This window comes from Neoarius graeffei, chromosome 5 (assembly GCF_027579695.1).
Source record: "Neoarius graeffei isolate fNeoGra1 chromosome 5, fNeoGra1.pri, whole genome shotgun sequence".
Classification (NCBI taxonomy): domain Eukaryota; kingdom Metazoa; phylum Chordata; class Actinopteri; order Siluriformes; family Ariidae; genus Neoarius; species Neoarius graeffei.
Genome location: NC_083573.1, coordinates 43849745 through 43873727, shown reverse-complemented (window position 1 = coordinate 43873727; position 23983 = coordinate 43849745). Strand labels below are relative to the sequence as shown.

General features: G+C 39.7%; 1 protein-coding gene across 3 annotated transcripts in view; it reads left to right on the top strand.

Annotated features, from left to right (window-relative positions):
- c4b (complement 4B (Chido blood group)) overlaps nucleotides 1-21434 on the top strand; it is a 64125-nt gene extending 42691 nt beyond the window's left edge. For 2 of the 3 annotated variants that reach the window (XM_060921766.1, XM_060921764.1), the window contains 18 exons: nucleotides 18-224; nucleotides 4769-4844; nucleotides 5014-5194; nucleotides 5299-5400; nucleotides 9917-10079; nucleotides 10893-11107; nucleotides 11605-11763; nucleotides 11981-12040; nucleotides 12122-12212; nucleotides 13107-13281; nucleotides 13602-13692; nucleotides 13811-13885; nucleotides 13974-14076; nucleotides 14289-14378; nucleotides 15428-15523; nucleotides 20408-20491; nucleotides 20601-20733; nucleotides 20872-21434. In XM_060921766.1, the coding sequence (XP_060777749.1) occupies nucleotides 18-224; nucleotides 4769-4844; nucleotides 5014-5194; nucleotides 5299-5400; nucleotides 9917-10079; nucleotides 10893-11107; nucleotides 11605-11763; nucleotides 11981-12040; nucleotides 12122-12212; nucleotides 13107-13281; nucleotides 13602-13692; nucleotides 13811-13885; nucleotides 13974-14076; nucleotides 14289-14378; nucleotides 15428-15523; nucleotides 20408-20491; nucleotides 20601-20733; nucleotides 20872-21013 (2243 nt within the window). In that variant the 3' untranslated portion in view covers nucleotides 21014-21434. The remainder of the gene's footprint in view (nucleotides 1-17; nucleotides 225-4768; nucleotides 4845-5013; nucleotides 5195-5298; nucleotides 5401-9916; nucleotides 10080-10892; nucleotides 11108-11604; nucleotides 11764-11980; nucleotides 12041-12121; nucleotides 12213-13106; nucleotides 13282-13601; nucleotides 13693-13810; nucleotides 13886-13973; nucleotides 14077-14288; nucleotides 14379-15427; nucleotides 15524-20407; nucleotides 20492-20600; nucleotides 20734-20871) is intronic. The other variant, XM_060921765.1, reaches the window with a different exon arrangement.
- The last annotated feature ends 2549 nt before the right edge of the window (nucleotides 21435-23983 follow it).

Here is a 23983-nt window from a genome sequence, read left to right as displayed (position 1 = left end):
GTCTCAATAATAAACAGGAGAAATATTTGGTGTAGCAACAGCTACGCCCCTACTTACATCAACCAGTGTGAAGAAGCTGATCAATGCCCCTCGTGGCTGTGCAGAACAAACTATGATCAGGATGTCTCCCACGGCTCTGGCCATCCGTTACCTGGACTCAAACAACCACTGGCTGGAACTGGAACCTGAAATGAGAGACAAAGCACTGAACCACATAGAGCAGGGTAAACACAGAGTCAAAGCACTCTAATTACTAAAAAAAGCCCCAACATTTTACTGTTTTATTCCAAAACAGAAACAGTCGAGTATTACTGCAATTGAATATTTGAACTCTTATTTAATTACAGTTCCAAAAAAACTTCCATATGTTTTAATTTAGACCTTCAAAGTACTTTTTAAAAATCACAAATGTCTCTTCTTCTCTCATCCAGTTAATGACTGTATGCTATCCATCCATCTATCCATTATCTATAAGACTTATCCGTCAGGGTCACAGGGGAAGCTGGAGTCAATCCCAGCTGATACTAGGCGAGAGGCAGGGTACATGCTGGGCAATTTGCCGATTTATCGCAGTGCTAACACAGAGACGAACGGCCGTTCACACTCACATTCACACCTACGGGCAATTTAGAGTAGCCAGTTGAATACATGTTTTTGGACTGCGGAAGGAAACCAGAGCTCACAGAGGAAACCCACGCAGGCATGAGGAGAACATGCAAACTCCTCCCAGAAAGGCTCCAGTCTGCCACAAGCTTCGAGCCCACATTCTCAGAATATAAAATACATTATTGTACCTTAATGGCTTGTCACTGGGGCAGTACCCTCTAAGGTATTTATTGTTCCCTTTATACACTGCTTGGGAGCATATGTTTACCTTTCTGACCCTAAAAAAGACACTATAACTATAACGGTAAAGAAATAAAACAAAAGAGGCTGGCTTTGATATAAGAAAATTCTACAACCCAGAAACAGATGGGAGCTCCGCTTTTAGGCAGTACCTAAATCTATATATTATGGATTACTACAGTTGTGGAATAGGGCTATTTACTGTATTTTTATTATTTACTATTTACTGTTTGATCTCAAGGTAAAAAATTGCACTAAATAACTTTTGACGAGACACCTGTTAATTGAAAAGCGTTCCAAGTGACTACCTCATGAAGCTGGGTAAGATAATGCCAATAGTGTGCAAGGTGCCATCAAGGTAAACGCTGGCTACTTTGAAGAATCTAAAATATGAAACATGTTTAGTTTTTTTTAACACTTTTTTGGTTACAACATATTTTCATATATGTTCCATATGCTATTTCATAGTTTTGATGTTTTCAGTATCGTTCTACAATGCAGAAAATAGTCAAAATACAGAGAGCTTATGAATGAGTAGGGGTGTCCAAACTTTTGACAGGTACTGTAGTTAACTTAAGGTCCAATAATGAGCCCTCAGGGGTACATTAGTGTAGATTGTAGCTTGGGGGATAGAAATGGACTCCTACTGTATCCCTATTTCTGACAGTGCAGTACCGTATTGCTGTGAGGCGACAGTGCAAACCACTGCACCACCATGCTGTCCGACTGTATGCTATAACTCTATTAATGGGTTCAGTTAAGAATCCGGTCATTTCAGTTTTGCATCCAATCAAGTTTATCAGTGTGAAATCATACCAAATTATCATCTGATTATCTGCGGTGACCTTTGTATGGAGTAAAGTTTCTCAATCTGTTAGAAATTATAAATTCTCATATAAAATCTTCTTTGCCTTCCTAGAAGGCATACATTCTGTCTGATTTGAATAAGCATGTTGAAGTAAGTTTCAGTAATTTGCTAGCATTAACTGGCTATAATTTAACTGTTATCTTGTTTTCTTTGCTAATGCAGACTAGGTTAGGCTAGCATCAATTACAGTAGCTAACAACTGGGTGAGCAGTCAAGTTATATTGTAGCTAATGGTAAATATTGCAAACTTACAGAGATTGAAACATCGGTTAAAAATTGCTTTTACAAAAGGTTTTGTTGTTGTTTTAAAATGTTTTAAGTATTCTTGATGGTATTACTGAGCCACCTGATGGCCCAGGAGTCCAAACTGGCTTGTAGATTAGATTAGATTAGATTAGATTAGATTAGATTAGATTAGATTAGATTAGATTAGATTAGATTAGAACTTTATTGATGCCTTTGGGAGGGTTCTCTCAGGGAAATTAAAATTCCAGTAGCATCATTACAGGATAAACAGAGAATAGAAAATAGAGAACTTCTAGATAAATTATTTACATATACAAAAAAAAAAAAGTCCAGCAGGAGAGGTATTGCACATTATATTGCACATTTATACTGCACGTTGTACAGTCTGATGGCGTGAGGGACAAAGGAGTTTTTAAGTCTGTTAGTCCTGCACTTGGGAAGGAGCATTCGGTCACTGAACAGGCTCCTCTGGTTGCTGATGACGGTGTGCAGAGGGTGACTGGCATCGTCCATGATGTTCAGTAGTTTGTCCATAGTCCTCTTCTCTGCCACTGTCACCAGAGAGTCCAGCTTCATGCCGACCACAGAGCCGGCCCGCCTGATCAGTTTGTCCAGCCTGGATGTGTCCTTCTTGGATGTGCTGCCCCCCCAGCACACCACGGTGTAAAACAGGACACTGGCGACCACGGACTGATAGAACATCCACAGGAGTTTCTTGCAGATGTTAAAGGACCTCATCTTGTTGTCCAAGTGCTGATTAGTTCTTCCTAACTGGAAGAAGGATGAACAGTGCATGTGATGGATGACCGGGGTCTATTCCCATTATACATTATACATTCCCAGTAAATAATATAATACCTCATAAACACTTAACTTTTTGGTTGAATGAAGATTTACCACAAGAGGGAGGTATTACTCAAGTGAGTTTAGTTTTTATCCATCATTATGGTGATGGCCATAGACCACGCTGTGTTGGGATTCTAACAGTGTAATAGTGTAAACAGTGGTGTTTTAACATTGGAACAGTGCAGCAATAGTGCTTTGGAATTGTAGCAGTGTAACCAGCAATGTAACCAATTTTGCCAATGAAAATTTTGATGATAAGTATTCGCTGACAACCTTTTACTTCATGACTAAATTGTAACAACAATGCAAATGAAAAATATTTGATGACAAAAATTTCATGACGGTTCATTATGTCCTGATGAATAAAAACGAGACAAAATAGTTGGATCTGTTCAGGCAGACAACTTAGTTAGGCATTCATTTTTATTTCATACACGAAAAAGTACATGTAACAACACTTCTTCTGTTTCCTTTGGCTGTTTAGGGAGCTCATACAGTATAGTAAGTTAGTGAAACGTTATGACTAAACACATAACTCAAGGTACGTCTATGCTTACTACCCAAGGAAATTTTTTACAGCCAGGATAAATATTCTTCAGCAAAATCCATGACAGTATAATGAAACAGAGAAAAGTGAGTTCCACTGATAAAATCTTGACAATAACAAAACAAGATGTGACTAAAATGTAACTAAAATATAACTACAATTTTCAGTAAGTGACTAAGGCTAAAACTAAATTTTAAATTATTGTCAAAATTAACACTGAGGGTAACTGTGCTGCTTTGGCATTGACAGTGGTGCTGTGTCATTGTAACAGTGTAACAGCGGTGTGTTGGCATTGTAACAGTGCAACAGTGTTGCTTTAGCATTGTAACAGTGTAACAGCAGTGTGTTGGCATTGTAACAGTGTAACAGTTTTGCTTTAGCATTGTAACAGTGTAACGGCAGTGTGTTGGCATTGTAACAGTGTAACAATGTTGCTTTAGCATTGTAACAGTGTAACAGCAGTGTGTTGCCATTGTGACAGTGTAACAGTGGTATGTTGGCATTGTGACAGTGTAACAGTGGTGTGTTGGCATTGTGACAGTGTAACAGTGGTGTGTTGGCATGGTGACAGTGTAACAGTGGTGTGTTGGCATTGTGACAGTGTAACAGCGGTGTGTTGGCATTGTAACAGTGTAACAGCAGTGTGTTGGCATTGTAACAGTGTAACAGTGTTGCTTTAGCATTGTAACAGTGTAACAGCAGTGTGTTGGCATTGTAACAGTGTAACAGCGGTGTGTTGGCATTGTGACAGTGTAACAGTCATGTGTTGGCATTGTGACAGTGTAACGGTGGTGTGTTGGCATTGTGACAGTGTAACAGTCGTGTGTTGGCATTGTGACAGTGTAAAAGCAGTGTGTTGGCATTGTAACAATGTAACAGTGGTGTGTTGGCATTGTGACAGTGTAACAGCGGTGTGTTGGCGTTGTGACAGTGTAACAGTGGTGTGTTGGCATTGTAACAGTGTAACAGTGGTGCTTTGGCATTGTGATAGTGTAACAGTGGTGTGTTGGCATTGTGACAGTGTAACAGCGGTGCGTTGGCATTGTAACAGTGTAACAGTGATGCTTTGGCATTGTGACAGTGTAAAAGCAGTGTATTGGCATTGTGACAGTGTAATAGCGGTGCATTGGCATTGTGACAGTGTAACAGTGGTGCATTGGCATTGTAACAGTGTAACAATGGTGCGTTTGAACATTCACTGTATAACAGTGGTGCTTTGGAATTGTAACAATAATAACACTGTTGCTTTTGAATGATGACAATGTAGTAAAAAATGGAATATTCAGAATATTAGTACAATTTGTTTGTTGTTAAACCCACATTGTACATATGCATGCTTTTATACTTTCCTATGGATTTTATTTTATCAATTCTATATTAGCACTGTATTTCCATAATTGCTGCTCATTTTACAGCCTACAACAGGATTTTGACATTCAAAAAAGATGATGGATCATATGGCGCATGGAAGACACATCCCACCAGTAACTGGTAAGAGCCTCTCTAAGCAGGGTTTATTAGTACCAGTCTTTGTGAAACACTATTTTATTTTGTTAAACTGCACTGTAGTATACAGACCCACAATAAGTGGTCTTAAGAAGACAGGTTATGGTGTGGCATAAAGGCTGGCATCTGCTCATCTCCTATTGCTTCCCTCTAGGCTAACTGCCCTGGTAGTGAAGGTGTTATCCCTTGTGGCTGACTGTCAGTTAGCAACTACAGAAGACAAAGAGATCGTCTCACAAATTGAAATTCGGAAGTCAGTCAAATACATTATTGAACAGCAGCAAAAAGATGGGTCATTCACAGATCCTAACCCAGTTATTCATAGAGAAATGCAGGTCAGGAACTTATTTGCCTTTTCTTTTTGGTTATATTAGTTTCTCATTACATTACATGGGAAAAGACTCAATTTATTTTTGCTTTTATGCTGTTTCTCTTCTAGGGTGGAATTGGGGGTGTGGAACAAGATGCATCGCTCACTGCTTTCATAGCCATTGCTCTTAAACACTCCCTTCCGTTCTTAGACCAGGAAATTGATTCTGTGGTAAATAGTATTTTGTATGCACAGTGACGAGCCGTTACTATTAGAGCTGGGACTTCAGCTCAGCCAGAACTTAGCCAGATACACCAAAAAAGCAACAGGGCAAAAGATTTTGCAAGGGATTAGCGGCAGGCTGCCAGGTAGCTCCATTGTGTGTAGCTGTCAAAGTTGATTTTAAAAGTAACTAAGTAAATTACACATGAATACTTTAGTATGAGTGAAAAATACTGTGGGGAGTGTGTGTGGAAGAAGTGACTGGAGACAGAAATCTTAGGCTACATCCACACGACAATGAGATGTTATTAAAAAAAATATCGTGTCCACATGGGCAACGGATCAGTAAAATATCAGGTACATATGGCAACGCAACGCTTGCTGAAAACGATGCAATACACATGCCACACCTCTAGGGGCGCTGTAAGACGGTCCCTTCGGAGACACCAGAACAATAAAAGAAGTAAGGACGCATGCGCATAAACTATTATGCGCGAGACTTCATATTAGCCACAAAATCAGAAAAATCTGTTCGTAAAATTACATTATAATGACCAAATACAATGAAAAGTATTTTTCCAGTCTCACCTGTGAAAGGTAATCCCATGTGATCTCGTTTGGACGGCAAACCTGTTGGTACAGTTAAACGCAGCACATGAATGAGGCATCTTTATTCTCCGCTTTGCCCCATCCAATATGGCGGCGAGGATGACGTATGATTCTATGCAGAAGGTGGCGTCTTTAATGGTCCGGAATAAATTGAATGCTACACGTTGATGGATTAATTTGTTCTTCTACGCCCTTTTTGAGGAATGTATTGTAGGATTTAAACCAACATCTGAAGAGGTGAGATCGCTCCTTTTTTTTCCCTATTTTTGCTGGCGGGATTGACTCTGCCCTCAGGGCTATTCTCTCTCTCTCACTTTGCACCATTACACAATAAATATTCACAGTGAAAATATTTTGTAAGCGCGTTTCATGAACCAAGTTATAGGATTTGTTGACAACTCGCATAGAGTTCGTTATACTTCTACCCGGCGTGAAGCACATGTGGTTGTGACGTCATCGTAAACAAATCCGTTCTACTCATCCAGATGACTTCGCAACGGCGCCATTGCCAGATCTTTCCACTCTGGAACCCGTTCTCAAAAGATTTCGTTTTGGGGCACCCAAAACGCCGGTGCCATGTGGACGCCAGGCCGAAACGATAAACAATTTTATCGGATTCACCTGAATCTGTTGGATTCCTTTTTGAGGAATGTATTGTAGGACTTAAACCAACATCTGAAGAGGTGAGATTGCTCCTTTTTTTCCCCTATTTTTGCTGGCGGGATTGACTCTGCCCTAACTCTCTCTCTCTCTCTCTCTCTCTCTCTCTCTCTCTCTCTCTCACTTTGCACCATTACACAATAAATATTCACAGTGAAAATATTTTGTAAGCGCATTTCATGAACCAAGTTATAAGGCCAAAACGATAAACAATTTTATCGGATTCACCTGAATCTGTTGGATTCAGGTGAATCCGATAAAATTGTTTATCGTTTCGGCCTGGCGTCCACACGGCACCGGCGTTTTGGGTGCCCCAAAACGAAATCTTTTGAGAACGGGTTCCAGAGTGGAAAGATCTGGCAATGGCGCCGTTGCGAAGTCATCTGGATGAGTAGAATGGATTTGTTTACGATGACGTCACAACCACATGTGCTTCATGCCGGGTAGAAGTGTAACGAACTCGATGCGAGTTGTCAACAAATCCTATAACTTGGTTCATGAAACGCGCTTACAAAATATTTTCACTGTGAATATTTATTGTGTAATGGTGCAAAGTGAGAGAGAGAGAATAGCCCTGAGGGCAGAGTCAATCCCGCCAGCAAAAATAGGGAAAAAAAAGGAGCGATCTCACCTCTTCAGATGTTGGTTTAAGTTCTACAATACATTCCTCAAAAAGGGCGTAGAAGAACAAATTAATCCATCAACGTGTAGCATTCAATTTATTCCGGACCATTAAAGACGCCGCCTTCCGCATAGAATCATACGGCATCCTCGCCGCCATATTGGATGGGTCAAAGCGGAGAATAAAGATGCCTCATTCATGTGCTGCGTTTAACTGTACCAACAGGTTTGCCATCCAAACGAGATCACATGGGATTACCTTTCACAGGTGAGACTGGAAAAATACTTTTCATTGTATTTGGTCATTATAATGTAATTTTACGAACAGATTTTTCTGATTTTGTGGCTAATATGAAGTCTCGCGCATAATAGTTTATGCGCATGCGTCCTTACTTCTATTGTTCTGGTGTCTCCGAAGGGACCGTCTTACAGCGCCCCTAGAGGTGTGGCATGTGTATTGCATCGTTTTCAGCAAGCGTTGCGTTGCCATATGGACCTGATATTTTACTGATCGTTGCCCATGTGGACGTGATATTTTTTTAAATAACATCTCGTTGCCGTTGTCATGTGGATGTAGGCTACATCCACATGACAACGGCAACAAGATGTTATTAAAAAAATATCGCGTCCACATGGGCAACAGATCAGTAAAATCTCAGTTCCATATAGCAACGCAATGCTTGCTGAAAACGATGCAATACACATGCCACACCTCTAGGGGCGCTGTAAGACGGTCCCTTCGGAGACACCAAAACAATAAAAGAAGTAAGGACGCATGCGCATAAACTATTATGCGCGAGACTTCATATTAGCCACAAAATCAGAAAAATCTGTTCGTAAAATTACATTATAATGACCAAATACAATGAAAGTATTTTTCCAGTCTCACCTGTGAAAGGTAATCCCATGTGATCTCGTTTGGATGGCAAACCTGTTGGTACAGTTAAACGCAGCACATGAATGAGGCATCTTTATTCTCCGCTTTGACCCATCCAATATGGCGGCGAGGATGCCGTATGATTCTATGCGGAAGGCGGCGTCTTTAATGGTCCGGAATAAATTGAATGCTACACATTGATGGATTAATTTGTTCTTCTACGCCCTTTTTGAGGAATGTATTGTAGAACTTAAACCAACATCTGAAGAGGTGAGATCGCTCCTTTTTTTTCCCTATTTTTGCTGGCGGGATTGACTCTGCCCTCAGGGCTATTCTCTCTCTCTCACTTTGCACCATTACACAATAAATATTCACAGTGAAAATATTTTGTAAGCGCGTTTCATGAACCAAGTTATAGGATTTGTTGACAACTCGCATTGAGTTCGTTACACTTCTACCCGGCGTGAAGCACATGTGGTTGTGACGTCATCGTAAACAAATCCGTTCTACTCATCCAGACGACTTTGCAACGGCAACGTTGCCAGATCTTTCCACTCTGGAACCCGTTCTCAAAAGATTGCATTTTGGGGCACCCAAAACGCCGGTGCCGTGTGGACGCCAGGCCGAAACGATAAACAATTGTATCGGATTCACCTGAATCCGTTGCCGTGTGGACAGGGCCTAAGTTTCTCGGTTGTTAGCCTGTGCTACTTGCTCTCGATAGCACTGGCTTGACTGCGTTATTAGCATTCGCTAACACTACTGATGAACGACTCACGGGTAAGCTCATGTTGGCCTTTGAGAAGGCCTAGGGCGATACATTTTTGGTCCCTCCCACTATAAATCAAAATCTGATTGGTTAATTCAACTGTCACTTCCTACATAAACATACACTGCCATGGCCTTCTGTCCCGCAACGAAGTCCCAGCCAGTGAGTGAGCAGCTCTAAACTTTTCTCAGCCTAGAGACAATAAACAAAAAATCTCATTGGATAACTCTATTTTAATGTTTTCAGGACAGTAACTCTTTCATTTCTGAAGCAAATTTGATAGAAAATGAGGCCAAATTAGAATTAGAAGAGAATAATTACAACTAGACAGGGACACTCTAACGAGTGCAAACCCCGCCTTTTCCCTATTAAAATACATTGGGCGAAAATTTCGAAGCTCTGCCATGACCTTGACCTTTGACCTTTGACCTCCAAAATTTAATGGTTTCCTTCCTGGGTGATTGGCAACACATGTACAAAATTTGGTCCAAATCGATCCATTGGTTCTTGAGATATCTTGCAGACACACAGACAGACAGACAGACAGACAGACAGACAGACAGATACACACACACACAGACTGACGCAGGTGAAAATAATAACCCCTCCGACTACTGTCGGCGGGGTTAATGAAATTATGAAAGAATGAAAGCAATTAAAGAATGAAAGAAATTAAATATAACATTTGAAATGCTGATATGTTTGGGCCGTCTCTGAAGGTCTAGAAGGCCCTGATGGTTTCCCTATAGTATGCAGTATCAATAAAGAGCACTGTGTATGCAGATAGATGATACTGTAGCCAGACAATTAAAAATTTTGCTGAGTAGACGTATTAATATTGCATTTTTGCATTTAACATGTAACAGTGTATTGGATGCAATATTTCAATACAGTTCTCACTGGTTCAGTAAATTTTTTAATCAATTTTTTAATAAGACACAGTAAGGCAGAATATTAACTGATTAGTCATTTTTGTCCTTAATGTTTAGACGATTAGCATCGCTCAAGCCACCAGCTATCTCCAGTCTCGTGTTGATGAGCTACAGAGACCCTTTTCTCTGGCTATTACAGCCTACTGCTTAAGCTTTTGTCTTGAAGTCAAGAAAGAGGCTTTGCCAGCTTGGGAGAGACTTAAACAAAAAGCAACAATAGGTAATAAATAATATTATACCAAAGCAATTTTTTTTACCCAATTGCTGAGAAGTGGCACATATCATAATAAATATTATTATACATCCAGGACACTTTTTCGATGGAATAAAAACATCTGTTCTATTCCCTTCTAGCAGGTTTCATTCATTTGGTTTGATAGCATGCAATATTGTCAGCATATCGCTTATCCTACGTGTATTACGTCACTTTATCCAATGGAGAATGAGCGTTGAATATGGTTTACGATATTGCATGGTTGTCAAGACAACATGACGCTACATGTCAGAGCTGATGCGAATATTCAATGAGAAAGTTCTCTGCAGTGCAAGAGAAGCGCAGAAGCATTTCTTTGTTCGCTGGTGGCACCCGCAGTAAATTGGCGCAGTGAATTGAAAGTGCCGTAAGATACGTATTACAGGTAAAACTTCCATGCTAGCAAGTGACTGTGACAATTTGTAAACAAACATGGCCGCCAGGTTTGCTTTGTTAAATACGGAAGATTTTGAGAGAATTTTGAAAGAGAAAGACGCATTCAACACCCGAAAGGTATCTATAATTGTTCCATCGAATGTGAATGTGTAATAATAATAATAATAATAATAATAATATTGGCTGGCTTTTTTTCGTGGTATATCAAATATTTGCCAATTATCTAGCATGATATTGAACTCGTCTTCGACTCGTTCAGGATCATGCTAGCTGAATGGAATATACCACTCAACGCCAGCCAATATTATTTAAATGTATTACTTATGACTTGCTCTGGAGAATAAGGCTATTCTGTAACTTCCTCTGCTATCTTCCACCATTCAGAAGGTGATTGTAAGGTGTGGCTGGAAAATGAGGACATTCGATTGCTAAATGAGAAGAAACAAAACCTGGTTCCATCCACGGTGGCTCTTACAGTTGAGAGCACCGCATATGCTCTTCTTACTGCTTTAGAACATCAAGATTTTGAAGAAGCAAAACTGGCTGCTTGCTTCCTGTCCTCCCAAGAGAACTATGAAGGCGGATTCAAATCCACACAGGTGAGCCAGAGTCAGGGAAGTCATTATTTCAGCCATTATTTCAGCACTGTCGCCTCACAGCTAGAAGGTTCTGGGTTTGAACCCAGTGGCCGGTGAGGGCCTTTCTGTGTGGAGTTTGCATGTTCTCCCCGTGTCTGCGTGGGTTTCCTCCGGGTGCTCCGGTTTCCCCTACAGTCCAAAGACATGCCGGTTAGGTTAATATGGGACGGCCTTGGGCTGAGGTGCCCTTAAGTGAGGCACCTAACTCCCAACTGCTCCCCGGGCGCTGTTAGCATGGCTGCCCACTGCTCTGGGTATGTGTGTGTGCTCATTGCTCGTGTGTGTGCGCATGTGTGTGTTCACTGCTTCAGATGGGTTAAATGCAGAGAGGAAATTTCACAAGTGTGTGATGAATAAAGTTGTGCTTTCTTTCTTTCTTTCTTTCACCTTGTATATTAAAAACAAGACTAGTTTCATCTATTGAAACAGTCCAACTAATTTAATTATTTTTGTTCTAGGATACAATTATAGCTTTGGAAGCGCTGTCAGAGTATGCATTGCGTTTACCCCCACTGCCCGTAGATACTGTCAATGCACAGTTCACCAGTGTGAAGAGGAATGAAAAAGAGAATCTGGCCTTGAACAAGAATGGCGAGAAAGTGGAGAAAGATTTAAAGGTATACTGCTCTATGGACTGTTGAATCATTTATTCCCCAGGAACAGCACATCGAAAGAAAGAGATTAAGTTTCAGATTTTGGCTATTTTAAGCTATTCAGGCACACATTCAACATATCACCTGCGATGATTCTCCATTAAAAATCATGATCTCCGAGTTCCCTTTAAAGCGAGAGCAAGTTTGTTCTTTGGCATCAGTTTTGTCATTTTTGTTTCAGAGACTGCTGGGAAGTAACATAATTGCAAAGTTTTCAGGGAAAGGGCAAGCCAAAGTAAAGGTAATGCAGATATTAGCTAATATCTTCTGTCTCTGAACTTCAGAGAAATAGATCTGATTATTATTCTGTTGCTCTTCATAGGTGGTGAAAGCTTTCTACGTCCCAGAAACTTCTACCGATTGTAGTCAGCTGGCAATAAATGTGACGGTGAAGGGCAAAGTAGAGTACACAAGTAAAGAAATAATACGATTTGAACATTTTTTGATGATTTTTAATTTTTTTTTATTTGACTGTTCCTATTCTTTTTATTCTATCTAATGCAAGAGTATGGTGAAAATTAAAGGTTGATTATTTTAAAAAGTATGTGATCTTTTTTCTTCTGCTGCCTCTCCTTCTTCCTTTTCTTCTCCTTCTTCTCCTCCTTCTCCATCTTCCTTTTCTTCTCCGTCTTCCTTTTCTTCTCCTTCTCCTCCTCCTTCTTCTCCTCTTTCTCCTTTTCCTTCTTCTCCTTCTCCTCCTCCATCTTCCTTTTCTTCTCCTCTTTCTCCTTCTTCTCCTTCTCCTCCTCCTTCCCCTCCTTCTGTCTTCCTTTTCTTCTCCTTCTTCCTTTTCATTTCCTTCTTCTCCTCCTTCTGTCTTCCTTTCCTTCTCCATTTTCCTTTTCTTCTCCTTCTCTTCCTCCTTCTTCTCCTCCTTCTCCATTTTCCTTTTCTTCTCCTTCTTCCTTTTCATCTCCTTCTTCTTCTCCTTCCTTTTCATCTCCTTCTTCTTCTCCTCCTTCTGTCTTCCTTTCCTTCTCCATCTTCCTTTCCTTCTCCTTCTCCTTCTTGTCCTCCTCCTTCTCCTCCTTCTCCATCTTCCTTTTCTTCTCCGTCTTCCTTTTCTTCTCCTTCTGCTTCTTCATTTTCTCCTCCTTCTGTCTTCCTTTTCTTCTCCTTCTCTTTCTCATTCTTCATTTTCTCCTCCTTCTCCTCCTCCTTCTCTTTCTTCTCCTTCTTCTTCATCATACTCCTGAATGAATTTTTATTACTTTACTCATAACGACCTGCAGCGTTACAAATGAATGATGAAAACTTTGCAGAAAGAATATTTCATCTCTTGAGTAAATGAATGGTGTATTATCCAGCTCAGGTAACAGAAAACTATGACTATGACTATAATTATGATCACTCGGAAAGAAGGGAGGAGGAAGACTTCCCTCGCTCAGCCATCGAGTGGTTCGATGCTCGGACCAGACGCAGACGGAACACCCAGCAGAGCCAGAATGCTCATAACATACTCGTGTATGAAGTGTGCATCAGGTCAGGAAAACACAATACTCTATTTTACATTACAGGCATTTAACAGATGCTCTTATCCAGACATACAGTACAATGTACCCAGAGCAGCCTGGAGAGCAGTAGGGGGTTAGGTGCCTTGCTCAAGGGCATTTCACACAGTCCTGCTGGTCCAGGGAATCAAACCAGTGATCTTTTGGTCCCAAAGCTAACAATTAGGCAATAGCTTCTCCACTGCCTCATTGTTTTCTGAAGCTCGGTGGATGTGTAGCACCTAACGCATGTAAGATGTGTGAGATCAAGACTTGCAGATTAACAATTCCGGTTTGTCCCTTCAATTTCAGTCACTCCTTGGAACGGAAGCTCACAGGCATGGGCATTGCTGATATCACATTACTCAGTGGCTTTGAGCCTAAAACCGAGGATCTGGATTTGGTCAGTGGTAGCATTGGTTCTGTACAATAGGAGTTTGCATGGTTTACATGTTCACAAATATGGTATAATATTTTTACATTGTATATTCCCCCGAACATTACATCGCCATTTTTAACAGTTAAAGGATGCAGAAGTCCCGTACATCTCTCACTACGAGTTTGCAAATGGAAGGGTCCTGTTATATTTTAACAAGGTGAGACAAATAAGCCAACACACACACACACACACATTCAAAAACACAAAGAAAAGCAGTTAAGTGACCCTGTGGCCTCTGTCTACAGATATATAAAGGTAGCGAATGTATTGCATTTGAAGCTATTCAAAGGGTGCCAATAGGTTTGCTGCAGCCTGCTCCTGCTACATTCTATGACTATTATGAACCAGGTAGGAACACAACCCTGTTGCTGTTTTTCCATATTACTGAATAATGTTCATTCGACATCTCCGCTGAGTTCATTCGACATCTCAGTGGACAAATAGTTATCTGATATGATTTATTTTCATGAACGTTTGCGTCATACACCTCCAAATTAAGAGCCAATGTCATTTTGTGTTGTTATGTTATCACAAGCTGTTATCCCCACTCTATTTCACAGAAAGAAGATGCACTACGTTCTATAGTGCCCCAAGCAGGACCAAGATGGTGTCTGCTCTGTGCTCTAATGAAGTGTGCCAGTGTGCTGAAAGTAAGCCTTAAGGCTACAGTCACATCACACTGCAGCTCGCGATACTTTGTGATGAGTTATTGATGAAAATGAGACGTTTTCACGATGATGTTTTCCTAAGCTTTGGGAAGTATCCCCGAACCCATCTGCGAGTATTCACCACTTAGTTTGCCAACAAAAACATCTCATCTCATCTCATTATCTCTAGCCGCTTTATCCTTCTACAGGGTCGCAGGCAAGCTGGAGCCTATCCCAGCTGACTACGGGCGAAAGGCGGGGTACACCCTGGACAAGTCGCCAGGTCATCACAGGGCTGACACATAGACAACCATTCACACTCACATTCACACCTACGGTCAATTTAGAGTCACCAGTTAACCTAACCTGCATGTCTTTGGACTGTGGGGGAAACCGGAGCACCCGGAGGAAACCCACGCGGACACGGGGAGAACATGCAAACTCCACACAGAAAGGCCCTCGCCGGCCCCGGGGCTCAAACCCAGGACCTTCTTGCTGTGAGGCGACAGCGCTAACCACTACACCACCGTGCCGCCCCCCGACAAAAACATCGGCAACAAATTTCAATGCATGCAGTGAAAATTTTCACAACATTTTTGCCCACTCGTGAGGCGGAGACACACCTAAAAACAACCCACGAAGCTCGGAGAACATTTGCCGTGCATCATACGATTGGCGACAATGCTAGGAATTTTTCATGCCAAGTATTCGCAAACCCATCACCATCGCGAGCTGTAGTGTGACCAGGGCCTAATTTTTTTTTAAGTTAAAACAATATACAGTATATCTGTAAGTTTATCTTACTTATTTAACTGCCAAATATTTTTCGGAGATCTTGATTAAAATCTAAACTATTATTTATTGTGAAGCATGATAAGAAAGAAGGTGTTGTGTGCTAAACCGTACCTCACTATGTTTGAGCAATGGGTCCTCTGTGCCTTCTGTATTCATGGCAGCCTTGCACAAGAACATGGTCTTATTTGTACAATGAAAATAAAAGCTGAGGAAAAGTCAACACGGACACCAGTTGTTGATAATTTATTTGTTTGCAGGGGCCTGTTTTAAAGAAAAGCGACCATCAAAATCACCATCTATTGCAAAGGAGGACCGCTTCAGGCATGTTTGCTTCCAGCCTATAGCAGATTATGGTTTGTATTTTAATTCAAAAACTACTAGAGCACTAATTCACTTGTCCTCTGATGAGAAAAAAAAATTAGTTATCAATTTAAATAAATTAGTTTTGGAATTTTATCTGCTTCTGAATGTAAAATGTATATATCTGAGTTATATTATATGGACACGAGTGTTTTACTGGGAAATACACCACACATATTTTTCATACAAGCTACATCCGGGACATGGAGATTCAAAACTGTGACATAAATCTCTATGTCATTTGCGAGGAAATTGATGAATTGTTTTGATAAATTTGGGTACTTTTTGTTTGTGAATGTGTCGATATAATAAAAAGAAAATCGCACTTTGGCTTGAAGATATGACTTTTATCTTCTCATGTTGAAAAAACTCACATTTTCAAATGAAATATATCACAGATCTGAGTGGCATATTTAAATAATGTTGGCTGGCATTGAGTGGTCTATCAGATATATTCCATTCAGCTAGCATGATACTGAACGAGTCGAAGATGAGTTCAATATCATGCTAGCTGAATGGAATATATCTGATAGACCACAAAAAAAGCCATTATTATTATTATTATTATACATACACACTCTCTTCATATCAGCATTCTCGAAGGCCAATGCTAGCTTATCCGCAAGTTGGCGCTGTTAACACGGCAGTCCAGTCACCTTCCAGCCGGTGTAGTGTTTATCAGTAGCACAGGCTAACGGCCGAGAAACTAAGATTTCTGTCCCAAAACTCTTCTTCCATGCACGCACGCCACAGTATTTTTCACTCAAACTTAAGTATTCATTTCCCAATGTAATTTACTTAGTTACTTTTAAAATCACCGTAGACAACTACACACAACAGAGCGACCTGGCAGCCAAAATTCTCTCAAAATCTTCCGCTTTTAATGAAGCAAACCTTGCAGCCATGTTTGTTTACAAACTGTCAGTCACTCACTAGCATGTAAGTTTTACATCTCCGGCGTGTCTCTTTTCCAGTTTTTCAATGTCTGTTGGTATGTTTTTCTTTTGTAAATATGCATGAAGGATATATAATGAAGTTTTGGTAGCCTTTCAGGTGTTCAGCGTGTCTTCAGTTTCAGTTTTTAGTTTGTTTATTGTGCTTAATTATAGCATAGCTAATTCTAGCAGTAGCACTGGATTAGCCTTGTCTTTTCTCTTTCCTGGCGGACAAAGAAATGGTTGTGCGCATGCGCAGCAGAAAAGTTTTACTATTGGATATTCGCATGAGCTCTGACATGTGACATTGTGTTGTCTTGACAACGTGCAATATTATAACAATATTGCATGCTCATTCTCCACTGGGGAGAGTGGCATAATACACAGAGGATAAGTGATATGATAACAGTATTGCATGTTATCAATAAACCCACTAGAAGGGAATAGAATACATGTAATTACATAGAATACATTTATTCCATGGAAAAAGTGACCTGTATGTATAATATTTCACTCAGATGATGTCACTCCCAATATTTTCCTGCTGACTAGACATGCGTTGTCAAAATGGCGAACCGGTTCAAAATTTAAATTTTGTTTAACTTGTGGTTTTTTTGTTTGTTTGTTTGTTGTGTGGATGTTTTCATATAATATAAAGAACATTACACAGTGGTGCGGAGATATGATGTTTATCTTCTTGTGTTGAAAATATTTTCATTTGTTTGCTTCGCTCACTCATGAATATGTTCACCACTTGAAGATAAACTTCATATCTTCACACAATCATGTCATATCCTTCATGTGTCTTCTAGTTAAATTTGTAAGTGAAGCTTTTCTAATTAAATATATAAAATTGAAATTAAGTGCAAATTTAACTTTTGTGAAAATGTAGAAAATAAAAATAACATTTAATTTCAAATTCAAATTTTCAAAACAGTTCCATAATTGGCTCATTGGTTGAAATAGTGGCAGATAAAACTATAAAACTACTTTGATATAATATTTTGAAGGTTCAAGTCATCTGAATGATTTGTACAACTGTATTCAAAACTGTCTTTGTGACAATAAAATTGAATTAGAAATTTCTACACCTGATTAATATAACATTGAATTTGAATCCACAAAGACAAGCCATGCAATACAACTGCAGTTTGATGTAATTTAACTACAAAACATCGCTTTATCCAGATAAAGGCATAACAATGCAGATCTGTATATTTTAAATACATGTTGTAGTGACATGTGTCTTATTCCATATCCTAATCTCTTGATTTTTACCTTTGTTTTTAGAGGGTTTGCTTTAGTGTTTTTGAAAATATTTCCAAAGAGCTTAAAATAGGAGAAGCAGTTCTTCTGAGGCTGCACACAGGTAGAAAAAAATATATGAAATGATATCAGGATTTATGGTAAAACTTGCAATCTAGGCTTCTAAAGAATTCTTGCCTGCAAAACCTTGATAAGGAAGAAAAATGTACTTGATCAATGTCTGTGGTCTGCAGAGACAAGACAAGCTGGGGTAGGTTTCCTGATAATGTTGCCCTTTAGAGCTAAAGAGAGAGCTGAGAGACTCTCTTAAGCAACGAACGTTGTCTCTGTATGTGGTTTTCCTGAACTCACTCGTAAGAAGGGGTCTAAAGAGCAACAGGACGAAGAGCACCTTTGCAGTGCACGTCCCCGATATAGGCATTAGTAGTTGCTAAATCCAGTCGATAAGGTCACATTGTGTTCGTTTTTAACCAAAATCTTATGAAATATAAAGTGTTTAAAATAATACACTACCATTCAAAAGTTTGGGGTCACTTTGAAATGTCCTTATTTTTGAAAGAAAAGCACTGTTCTTTTCAATGAAGATCACTTTAAACTAATCAGAAATCCACTCTATACATTGCTAATGTGGTAAATGACTATTCTAGCTGCAAATGTGTGGTTTTTGGTGCAATATCTCCATAGGTGTATAGAGGCCCATTTCCAGCAACTCTCACTCCAGTGTTCTAATGGTACAATGTGTTTGCTCATTGCCTCAGAAGGCTAATGGATGATTAGAAAACCCTTGTACAATCATGTTAGCACAGCTGAAAACAGTTGAGCTCTTTAGAGAAGCTATAAAACTGACCTTCCTTTGAGCAGATTGAGTTTCTGGAGCATCACATTTGTGGGGTCGATTAAATGCTCAAAATGGCCAGAAAAATGTCTTGACTATATTTTCTATTCATTTTACAACTTATGGTGGTAAATAAAAGTGTGACTTTTCATGGAAAACACAAAATTGTCTGGGTGACCCCAAACTTTTGAACGCTAGTGTATATAGTATCATCTGGAAGCATTATATATATATATATATATATATATATATATATATATATATATATATATATATATATATATATATACATACATACATACATACATTTTAAATACATATTCTAGTGACGGGCGTCTTATTCCATATCCTAATCTTACCTTTGTTTTTAGAGGGTTTGCTTTAGTGTTTTTGAAAATGTTTCCAAAGAGCTTAAAATAGGAGAAGCAGTTTTATTTATATACATATAATATCACTAATGAGCACTGTTGCCTCAAAGCAAGAAGATTCTGGGTTCGAGCCCAGTGGCCAGCGAGGGCCTTTCTGTGCGGAGTTTGCATGTTCTCCCTGTGTCTGCATGGGTTTCCTCTGGGTGCTCTGGTTTCCCCCACAGTTAGGTTAGGCTAATTGGTGGCTCTAAATTGACCATAGATGTGAATGGTTGTTTGTCTCTGTGTCAGCCCTGCGATAACCTGGTGACTTGTCTAGGGTTTACCCTGCCTCTCGCCCATAGTCAGCTGGGATAGACTCCAGTTTGCCTGCAACCCTGTAGAACAGGATAAGCGGCTACAGATAATGGATATATCTCATCTCATTATCTCTAGCCGCTTTATCCTGTTCTCCAGGGTCGCAGGCAAGCTGGAGCCTATCCCTGCTGACTACGGGCGAAAGGCGGGGTACACCCTGGACAAGTCGCCAGGTCATCACAGGGCTGACACATAGACACACAACCATTCACATTCACACCTACAGTCAATTTAGAGTCACCAGTTAACCTAACCTGCATGTCTTTGGACTGTGGGGGAAACCGGAGCACCCGGAGGAAACCCATGCGGACACGGGGAGAACATGCAAACTCCGCACAGAAAGGCCCTCGCTGGCCCCGGGGCTCGAACCTGGACCTTCTTGCTGTGAGGCGACAGCGCTAACCACTACACCACCGTGCCACCCTATAATGGATATATATAAATTATATTTAAATATGAACTTATTAAAAACTCAAAACATTCAGTGTTTATCTTAGGTCTTATACAGGTTTTATTGCTAAGATGCGTCTTTATAAGTAGTGAGGAAGCTGTGTAAAGGATGGTCTCTATTTTTGAGTTTATTAAAAATGCAGCAGTCACACTTCTCCAAAAGCTCCAAGATGTTAAAACTAGTTGATGTATAGCATCTCTTATAGCATCTTTTTTTTTTTTAAAGCATTGGACAACGGTAAGATCTGAAACACTAACAGTGTAAATTGGAAGGCCATACAATATTTTCAGGAGAGCCACTGCAGTAGAGATGATGATCTTCATCTTGTGTGTAACCTTCTTTGCACAGACTTCTAATTACAAATAGGCATTTGTTAGCTTCATACAGCTTTTCCTTATCGTGAACACTAAATTTACAGTTATTCTGGAAAGTTACTCCTAAAATACAGTAGGGATACACTAAATTTACTGCCTGATATTATGGAGCACAGAAAAGTCAATAGTATTACCGTTCTTGCATAGAACTAATTCCTTACGTTTAGTGGTGTTACAATGCATAGATTTCCAATGAGTTTTCCTTGGTCCAGGTCACAAACTTTTGTTTACGTTTTGTTTTTGTTTTGTTAAAATTATGTCTTAAGTAATTGTGATGGCATTGTGTTGTAGGCTTCATGGTCACTGTGAATGCTGTGGAGGATAAGAAGATCTTTGATTTTTATTACACCACAGTGACTGAGGTCCTAAAATATAGTAAGTCTTTATAAATTTTTTTCATGTGTTCAAGATGCACGTTACTTTGGTTGAGGTCTTTGCACTTACTGTGCACTGCATGTCTAAAATCTAACATTCTGACTTACAGCTGGAGATATCAGTGTGACTGAGGGTAAGACCCGAATTTTTGCCAAGAGGAAACATTGTAAGAGTCAGCTGGAAGTAGGGAACACTTACCTTATCATGGGTAAAGATGGCTCTACGACCGACCTCAAAGGACAGTGAGTGTTTTCTTGCACTTTTGTGTTGAATAATGTGTACTAGATAGCAACTGTTCGAAATATTTTAGAGTGCTAAATGCTTTGCTATAATCCTATGTAAATTATAAACCATTGACTCTGACCCACTTTCTCTTTCAGCATGATATACCTTTTAGATTCAGATACATGGGTGGAACATAAGCCGACCCCGAATAAATGCAAAGCATCAAACCTGAAGTCATACTGCAAGGGATTCCAAGCTTTCCGAAGAGAATATCAAGTTCAAGGCTGCTCCCAATAATCCAATCAATCAATCAATGACAACATTATGGTACAATAAGTTGACCTGAATTCAATTACAGTAGTCCAAACTGATAGCACAATGGGGACCAACTAGTTTCTAGTCCAACATCCAAAAGTCTAGAAGTGACCACACCATCACTGAATAGAAATGGTCGCATAAAATTCACTTTATTCCGTCCTGAGTGCTGTACCTTGTTATCACATTGGTTATCAGAAGAAAAGACTTGTCACATGTTTGGAAACCCCAATTATTTTTGACACTTTGCAACAGAAATGATCACCAGTTGTTCCTAATTGTTCCATACTGTATATGTCATCTTGTTAATTTTGCATATTTGCTTCTGGTTATCTTGCTGGCTTTTGTAACAAGTCATATATTGTTTGAGAAAACTCTCAGAAGCTTTCTCAATTCAGTTTATTTCGAGACTTACTATATATTCATAGCATTTGCTCTGATAAAATCTCCTATGGTCATCCAAATAAAATAATGAACTTCAAAGCAATGTGTACGTCAACATCAAATAAATGTAAAGCACAACTATAAAATGTTTCAGGATAAGAAATCAGTGTTCCATCAAACGTAAGCAAAATGATTCAAAAAGTCATAAGCCACTGACCACACACAGGTGACCACATGATAGCATGTGCTTACGTTAGCATATCCACACACTTATTCATTTGACCAGCTCTTTCACCTATACAAACCCTTCCATTTCATGCTCGTCCAGTGGATCGCGCCTCACTCAGCAGTTCAGAGTAGGGTGATTCAGTTTCCCTGCCAATGCTTGTGTTTATTTTGTTGAAGTTGCCCACCCTGTACCCTCATCATGAGGCAGCTGCGTGTGAGAGGAGCCTTTGTGCTCAGGTGAACTCAAAACTTTCGGTCAAAACAGAGCCACACTGCAAACACTTATCTTTAAGATGCTCTTAAAATGCTATGAGAAATGAATTGCTTCAATAAAATGCTGAGCTGTTTAGTTTAACCTACTGGGAAAGGCAGAGAGAATTCTTTTAGGTGGAGCATAAAGTATAGAGAGGAGTGAGAGAAGAGGACAGGAAGGGTGAACAATCAGGAAGGAAAAGGTAAGGAAGGTAACGGGTGGAGGTTAGGAGATTGAGGAGAAAGCTGACGGCTGAAGGGGAATGGGAACAAACCAAAGCTTTATGCACTAATATTATTTTAATCTCTGAAGGCAAGTCCAATGTAAGCAACCAGGGGCTTTGGCTGTCACTTCACTCAGGAGCAGGTGAATGGCTGCCTTGTCTTTCTATCACCATTAAACTTCTCATTACTTCAGAACCAGCAAATTCAAATATGAATGTTTTGAAATGCATATATTTTCAGTTGTATCGAAGAAAGGAATCTTTTTATATGACCTTTCATGTGACTAGCGGTGTGCGCTAAAAATGTCCTCACCAAACACTGTAACTTGGATATGCATTTGTGCTTTTTCTTATATATAAGGGACCAACTTTATACACACATACGTATATAGATACACACATTCAGTACCAGTCAAAAGTTTAGACACACCTTCTAATTCAATGATGTTTCCTTATTTTTATTAATTAAAACACTCTTCACGTCTTAAAGTAATGATGGATGCCGTTTCTCTTTTCTTAGTTGAGCGGTTCTTGACATAATATGGATTACTACAGTTGTGGAATAGGGCTATTTACTGTATTTTTATTATTTACCGTTTGCATTAAAAAAGGCAAGAAATTGCACTAATTAACTTTTGACGAGGCACCTGTTAAGTGAAAAACATTCCAGGTGACTAACTCATGAAGCTGGTTAAGACAATGCCAATAGTGTGCAAAGCGTCATCAAAGTAAACGGTGGCTACTTTGAAGAATCTAAAATATGAAACATATTTAGTTTTTTAACACTTTTTGTTTCCCACATATGTTCCAGATGTTATTTCATAGTTTTGATGTTTTCAGTATTATTCTACAATGTAGAAAATAGTCACAATAAAGAAAAAACTATAAATGAGTAGGGGTGTACAAACTTTTGACAGGTACTGTAGTTAACTTCATCTCATCTCATTATCTCTAGCCGCTTTATCCTGTTCTACAAGGTCGCAGGCAAGCTGGAGCCTATCCCAGCTGACTACGGGCGAAAGGCGGGGTACACCCTGGACAAGTCGCCAGGTCATCACAGGGCTGACACACAGACAACCATTCACACCTACGGTCAATTTAGAGTAACCAGTTAGCCTAACCTGCATGTCTTTGGACTGTGGGGGAAACCGGAGCACCCGGAGGAAACCCACGCAGACATGGGGAGAACATGCAAACTCCACACAGAAAGGCCCTCGCCAGCCACGGGGCTCGAACCCAGAACCTTCTTGCTGTGAGGCAACAGCGCTAACCACTACACCACCGTGCCGCCCCTGTAGTTAACTTAAGGTCCAATAATGAACCCTAGGGCAGGGGTTCTCAACTTTTCTACTTCGAGGCCCACCTATTCATACTTGTATCAAGTCGGGGCCCATTAAAAAAGATTCCCAATTATTTTGGCTCATCTGTTCTATTAGAATCTACTAATCTATTGTAAAGTGTATTAATGGAATCACTCCCTGTTACAGATGGGAGCCCAGGAATTAAATAAATGCAGCAAAAACAAACTGTTTTAATTGTAGGTATTGTATTTAAAACTGTATGGGTGTGCCAGAAGCCAAACCATGCATACAGGTCATTCTCAGTCAGAAGGGATTAATGATCCAAAAGTGGAGTCCAGTTGATTAACACAAGAACTTATTGCCATGTTTGTGTGCAGCAAACAAGCAAGTTATTAAAACCAAGGCATACACTCAAAGGAAGTGAATATAGAAACCATGCAATGGGATTAGATCCTTACACGCTAACAAAGAAGGATTTTTCTTCTGAAAGAAACATTTACGAGCTAAATTTGAATAAATTAGAAAGTAAAGTAGAATAAATTTTGATCCAATTTTAGCTGTAA